The sequence below is a fragment of the Spodoptera frugiperda genome, chromosome 20, assembly GCF_023101765.2.
Source record: "Spodoptera frugiperda isolate SF20-4 chromosome 20, AGI-APGP_CSIRO_Sfru_2.0, whole genome shotgun sequence".
Classification (NCBI taxonomy): Eukaryota; Metazoa; Arthropoda; class Insecta; order Lepidoptera; family Noctuidae; genus Spodoptera; species Spodoptera frugiperda.
In genome coordinates, this window is record NC_064231.1 from 1234399 (window position 1) to 1242062 (window position 7664).

General features: G+C 35.7%; 1 protein-coding gene across 5 annotated transcripts in view; it reads left to right on the forward strand.

Annotated features, from left to right (window-relative positions):
* LOC118261821 (GATA-binding factor C) overlaps nucleotides 1-6524 on the forward strand; it is a 94122-nt gene extending 87598 nt beyond the window's left edge. For all 5 annotated transcript variants that reach the window (XM_050701435.1, XM_050701437.1, XM_050701434.1 and 2 more), the window contains exons 6-8: nucleotides 1584-1797; nucleotides 3668-3807; nucleotides 5013-6524. In XM_050701435.1, coding sequence (XP_050557392.1) covers nucleotides 1584-1797; nucleotides 3668-3807; nucleotides 5013-5039 — 381 coding nt within the window. In that variant the 3' untranslated portion in view covers nucleotides 5040-6524. The remainder of the gene's footprint in view (nucleotides 1-1583; nucleotides 1798-3667; nucleotides 3808-5012) is intronic.
* Nucleotides 6525-7664: the final 1140 nt, after the last annotated feature.

Genomic DNA, 7664 nt, shown 5'->3' on the forward strand with positions numbered 1-7664 from the left:
GCGATTCGCGGGAACGCATTAGGGACGCCGGGATCTGGCACGCACTGAACTACGCAGTACTTTACCAACAGATTAATGAAGCTTTATCACTGTCCGTCTGGAGAAATTGCACTTTGTCCTGTCTTTACTGTTAATTATTCTATGCTCTATTATACGCAAAATGCGTCTTGACGTTATAAATCAAATCATAACAGAAGTCCAGGCAAGATAATTGTTATTAAACTTAATTGGTCAACTTGAAACACCCACATACAATGTGTAATGATTCGGCTATAAATCATAACGAGACAACTAAACTCAAATTGCACATCACCAAAAACAAACACAAACAAGGGCAGGTCATGCGCTTGGGCTGCGTTCGCGCAGGCGCAATGCAATCGTGCGTTTAGGGCCCACATGCCGCCGCCAAGTTCCCTGGAAGGCGATGAATAACTCATTGTCCATCCGTCCGTCCGTCGTGACGCACGGTTCTAAGAAACAACACGATGCAAAGCAGAAGTGACCGACATAGTTGACCCGAGAATTTGGCAGAGAAATTGCACAATTATGGAAATGTATAAGAGCTTATCTGATGCACAGAGCACGCTCGCGAACTTTATCTTTACGTAATCATGTAAAAGACAGAGATGTCGTCCCTTATATTCTGTGCATGTAAACAAACATTCTCCTTGTTGGTATACCTTGATCGCATGGAAATAACCTCTTAGAATTGCGGATCTTTTGGAGGAGGTCGGGTCAGTTGTGGCTCATCTCCATGTTCATAGTACAGTAAATTTATGTGCCATATAGAGTGAGGACCTTAACCTCAAATCGCGCGTCACCGCAGTTTCCCACCAAGCGGACACGCAGCCAGGACAGTGCATCGCTGCACTAATTAGGATGCACAGTGTGACGCCGACGGCGGCGGCATCGGACACCAAACAGCTGAATATTCGCACACAACTATTGTGATACCATTTTATGGTTTCGGCCTGCCTTTATACTCCGTAGTTAGCATTCTAAATTGGTACCGCAGACGTTTTTTCATACCGCTAAATGTCGTGTCAGAGCAATAAAATGGAATACTGACGGTTAACAAAATTGTGTGATTCAACAAGGGACAATTACGACTTATTAGCTTCGTCCAGAATATTGCGACGGGTCAATTAAGCGAAATATTATATTCAGAGTGAATAATTTGGTCGATACGTGATTTGCTTGTTCAAGTAAATCCTAGTTGCTTTGTTTTATTTATGTAGATGGTGCTTCACGTCATAATGTCATTCTCATTCAGGACAATGAGAGTTGGCGTGCGTCTTTTGTTTAGCTATTATGATAATGTTTTTCCTTGTGATGTATCTTATTACTATTGCTCCGGGTAAATCTCGAGCTGCTATGATTAACGATATTCGTATTCAAGTCTTATAAGTCTGAACTTCAAACATGGCTTGTTTGAAGCTGGATAATATGCAAACTTTAGTGTCTTGATATCTTCATTAGTGAGCTGAATTCAAATTTCAACAAATTGATCGTAGTCACTAAGGAACATATCCAAAAAGACCTTTATATCCATATCACTAAATTCCAAAATTCTTTGTCAACAGGTAAACCGGCCCCTTACAATGAAGAAAGAGGGGATCCAGACGAGAAATCGCAAATTGAGTAGTAAGAGTAAGAAGAAGAAGGGTGGAATGGGCATGGGAGGGGGAGGAGCTTGTGCATTAGCCCTCGGAGGAGTCATGGGAGACATGATCAAGCCCCTAGGAGACGGCGCCAAGGGTTTCGGCGGATCCGCCTTCCCATCAGCCATGGACTTTGGTAAGAATCCCAAATTATTACATAGTGTTTTTCAAAAATGGTACTTAATTCCGAAAACTTTAATGTTGTGGTAATACTATGAAGGCTAAATAGTTCCATGTAAGAAAGTTTACTAAATACATTGATATTTTAAATAATACACTAAATAAGAAAGTCCATACATATTTTGATCTGTCAAATAGACATTTCCAATATCAATAATTTATCTATTTTAAATAAAATTCAATAATTTGTCGTTAAATTAAATCAAAAGCGTCAGAACCGTGTTATATGCGTTAAAGGGTGTTTGTATTGATTTAAAAACCTATATATTTACAAGCCACAGTTTTTAATGCAAGGTAACCCATTAAATGGTATCAAAATAAACAATAAAATTAAATAGTAGATATCAAACTGTTTAATTAGTTTGGTTATACGTTTATGTATTAACGAGTTTATTTTTGGCACATCCTATACAAATATAAATATTCATAATTTAGTTTTAATGATCTAAATCAAAATTATTGTTTTATTGTCTGACACAAAAATACAAAATAATCACGCAGTTTTATAGCCATTTAGCAATAAAATATAGTTTTTTTCAATGACGACAAAGAATTTCAAGTTTTCGATTAAGGTTGATATTTATGGAGTTATTGAAATCGTGCTGATTATCTTCCTATATTTGTCTATCCAATTAATTACTTATTTAAAACGTTACAATTTGCATTAGTTGTTAGATTAGTAGACCAATTAGTTTTTACTTAATATCTATCATCACTTTTATGGTTAATCTTTTTGGAAAATCAATGTCAATACGAGTATGTTATGTCCCAAAAAACATTGAAACCTCATTTGTTATTGGTGGCCGACATTACCGATATTATTATTTATGTCGATATTACTACAATAATTAACGGTATATAATATATAGTTTTCTATTCAAATACAGACTGTTTATACACATGCGAAGACCCGGGTATCTTTTAAAACACTAATAAGCCATTAAAACCTAAATAGAATAGAAGTAATAATAATAAAAAAATATAAACCTAATGTAATTAAAATGCATGCAGAATTACTGAGGTAAATACTACCGCATTCAGAGACATTTTACTTAAATGATTCCTTAGTAACGATTTTGTTCCGAAAACAATTGCTAAAGATTAGGTCAAGTAATAATTCAATATGACTCTAAGCACGGCGGTAGTATGTTATTAAATAATAGTAAATGCACATACCTAATCATATAATTAAAATAGTAAAAAATCGAAACGGAGCGATTTAATTACTTTCGTACCTAAACTGCTCATTTGTTGCAAGTTAAATTACTTCTCGGTTAAATAAAAACCTCAAGTATGGCTTAATTAAGACTTTAAAGTAATGAGTTAATGAAGGGAAAATATTAACTGTATCAGCGCGTTATCTGAGCGTGCAGTGGAGATGAATAGTTTCTAACTAAGAGACTGGTTTCCACAGCATTACTTGTAATCTCTGAATAAATACTAAAGACAGTATACGTGGATATTTAAATTGCTACTTACTTAAACAGTGCGAAGAAATCGGGAGTCACTTTAGTTATATTAATGTTCGCTGTCCTTGTGTTGAAAGTTGTAGGATAGTGTCTAGTTTAATTATGTGGTTAAATGAAGCAGATATAAGACTGGTAGTGTATTGAATAATTACTGTTTAAAACTCTTAAGAATCGATCTAAGAAACGGTCAATAAGGTTGAAAGTTGACTGTTTACAATGCTAACTTTCAAAACTACCTTTATTAAATTTGACTTAGAAGATCTTTGTGATTTGATACCGAAATTGTGTCTGAAAAACAGCACTTTTGACCTATATTACTTGTTCATGTACTATAACCTCTTTTCTTTTGTCGTCCAGGTCAGCACCAAGTTGGTCTCGTCCACCCAGCAGCGGCACACATGTCCCACTGGTACGGAGCACCCCACCAGGGTTTCGCCCCTCCACCTGCGTCACACAACCCTTACCACCACCATCACCTCGCGCAGCTCAATTCAATGGTATGTATATCGACTTGATCATCATCTTCATCACTTCACATCATCTTCATTTTCATCTTTAAATCAGCCACTAGAAGTCTACCTAATAAACAAGCATAACTTACAGTACCCGTCGATAAATACTGCACCTCGGCCTCTAGATAAAGACAATCAAATCGTCGCGTATTATGGTAATTATTATGAGCAGCTAAACCTGCGGGTTCAAAGAGGGAGAATTTTTGTTTAACAGTGGGCGTATTGGATAGCGGTCTCATAGTCGATTTGTTAGCAATAGGCATAAAAATTCAGGCTCTGTCAATACAATGATTTAATATAAATTACTGAAAAAGTTGTTATGTATTGTATCTATTTATCACTACCATATTCTAGACAACTTATGAACAGTACTTGTTTACTCTAGAATACGGAAAAATTTAGAAATCTAAAACCAACACGAGTTACGCGTGGAGCCTAAAAAAATCATTAATATTTCATCCAATAAAAACACAGTAGGTATTTATTACCTTGCAAATTACTTACGAATGCATATTAATATTCATAAATACAAACTAGTTAGAGTTAATTTTTTCCCATCAACACTGAAGGTTATATAAGATAAGAATATTTGAATTTAGCCTGCACTAATTATGTTGTGACGATTTAATGAAATGTTTACCCGGACCATACCAGTGTTATCTCTATTAAATTAATAAATTCATGTTAAAATGTACGTTAAGATCTGTTATCAGAGTTTAAATTACCTTTTTAACGTATTTTTTGCACAAAATTGCAATATTATAGGTGAACAATTTGTGTAAAATATAACCGTTTTGTTCAACGAATTTTAGTAGCTATGAATATTTATTTGAAATGACCTCGTAAACATAGTAATCTTTATATTATGCAGCTCCATATTGTATTGAAATACCATCTGATTTAATAAATAATTATTTTTATTACTCACATTCTTATTCCTAGGTCTTTACCGACGGCAAACATTAGAAGATTAAGCTGTTGTGCCTTTACAAATATCTAAATAATACATAAATAAATACATGAATATAAACAGAAATAAATATTAAATAGACAAATAATTTGTTGATTGTGAATAATGTTTAGCAAGACGGAATAGTAATTTGAATTGAAAACAAGATGGTGTATGGAAAATATTCTAACTTGAAAAATGTCGATGTTTATCGTAATTAACAAAACTTTCTTCTTTACAGACTGGCTGGAGGAGTGAGTACACGTGATAAGTCAACCAAACACAGGAGAATGCAGTTATTAAAGTAATGTCTTTCGTAAACAAGAGTCCTGTCCACTGGACGGACATTATGACCTTACAAACAAGTCAGAGGCTCACGCCCTGACTTCGTAAAGAGTGGATACTCCGCTCAGAGATAAATTCGACACATCAATCAATAAATAAGACTGTTGAACAGAATTGACGTTTACATCTTTACAAACTAGGCTGTGGTGGCAGTGAGAGCGGGAGCGACGGCCACGCTGTGATTGACGAGGCTTTAAAGCAGCGATTTAATCAATCTATGAGGCTCCCTGTACAAAACCGTCGCCCGCTCAACGCTCGCACCAACACCCCGCCTCACAGTTTGAATTGAACTGAACATATCCTGATTTTGAACACACGTAAATTTGTCCCAGTTTATCGTTCCCCAATGAAAGACTTTGATATACCACGATCAGTTTCCTACAAGTATTAAATTAAGAGTGTTTTACATGAAGTAACTAGCGAAATTGTACAGTATTATAATTTTAGGTAAGGTCGGTTACGAAGTCTTTATCGTATAAGTATAGTTCAAATAAAGATGAAATAATTTTGTGTATTTGTACATATCTCTATAAGTTATATTCCGTTCCTGTGTACATTGTTTTTTTTTATATTTAATTCGAACGTTTCGTTTCGCTATAGGAATTGTGATGTGTTCAGAAGAATAACGCGAAGAATTTTTTTGTACATTTTATTATTTGTGTAGATGTTATTTGAATGAAATGCAATAGTAATTTATGTAATAGTTTATACTTGCAATTTTGTAAATAAATAGCAGTTTTGAATAGTGACATTTCGCAGAACTGATTTTGTTAGCGCATTAATAACAATGATTTCGTCAAATAAATTATTCAAATGGTCACTAAATCGAATTAGCTATTGAATATTTATGTATAAAGAATAAATTTGTTTGTCACAAGGTGTATTATAAAGTTTTGTATCACATTACCGTGTAAAATTAAGGATATTGAGTGGCCATACATTTTAAATTGCGGGTCTGTGTGTGTGGTTGTAACATACCTACAATAATACAATATCATAAACAAATGAAAGTTATTTCGCGCAAGGTGGTCGTAATACTATGTTTCGATTCTTCCATGCACCTTGTTTTATACAATGGTTCGTTATTATTATTTAATCCGCGGGTCACTCCGCCGTAATCAAGTTTACCTGCATTCGCTGACTCACGGCCACTCCGTAATGGGCCAATGTTACAACTACAAACACGTTCCCGTACCCCAAAATATGTAAATATGAAATGTAAATGAAACATGTAGAAAATAAATGAAATCATTATAAGACTATCAGATTAAAAAGATGTAAATTAGAGATCACTGCAAAACAGCCTATAACGATATCCCGTACCTAAAGTTTTTAGTTTTTAAAACAAAACATTGTGAAGTTGTGTATTTTAAATGAAATTGTGAATAAATTATCAATATTGATATTAGACGTTCCTTTCATTTATCCTCCCCCAACAATGAACGAGTTCAAAAGCCCATTGAATAGATAAACACGCGCGTAATTCCCGCTGTCCCTTTGTAAGGAGCGAAGGTCCTTTTAAATTGGAAAGCAGATCAATTGACCATCCAATTACGTCGTCTTCTACGTCGTCCGCCATAAGTCACAGGATCAATTCCGCTATTCCGCAGAAAAAGTCATCCAAAAGTCGCGCTTATCTCGCGGCAAATTGAAAATGCAGCCGGCCGTGTGATTGTGACGCAACGGGCCCGATGCCGGCGACATATGGACCTATTCAATTTTAATCGCATTTCAGAAGAATGGACATTGGATAAAAGTACGTATAAAATGGTTCCCGGTCGACGATAGGCCTTACTTAATAACTTGGTTTTATTTGCGGTTCATTCCGACGGATTTTAAGGGTGCCATTGTTGGTACACAATTATTGTTTGCTTTTGATCTTTTTAAGTTGCACAGTTATTTTGCGGACGCTTAGCGGCCACGCCTCGGTGCATCCGTGATCGTTCGGCTTGACATTTGTAAAGATTTCTGTTGCAAACTTCCTTATATGAATTTTGATACATTTTTTGTTGATGTTTATGTGTTGTGGAAATCCGTTGAGGTTACCTGATATCAAAAGGTAAAGGACCTTTGATACGTAGACATACAAACGGTTTAAGCTTCTTCCAAACACAATTCTTTAAATAAAAGCTCGAAATATTATTAACTTCCCAAATTCTGTGCAACTTAAAGACAACTTGTAAGGATAAAATCAGAGTAGACCAAGAGACCGGAGTTATTTAAATAAAAATAAGACAACATCATTCCTTTACGTTTATACTTATAGCGTGGACTCCCAAAACAAAACGAGGAGTGGCTTGTTTGTAGTTTTAAAAATGAAACGGCATTTTGCTCGGGAGTGGAGCGGGCATAAGTCACCGAGCCGGCGCGGCCAGTCCACGGTGGTGATAAATGCACCGCTAGCGCGGGAAAAAATGTCGCCAGGCAAAAACCGCGGCATCACTCCCTGGGATTTATTGCACACGGCAACACCGTGGAATATTCGAAAGCCGACACTTGGACGAATATTCTTACACCTAAAGCGGTATGCGACGTACCCCCCGATGTG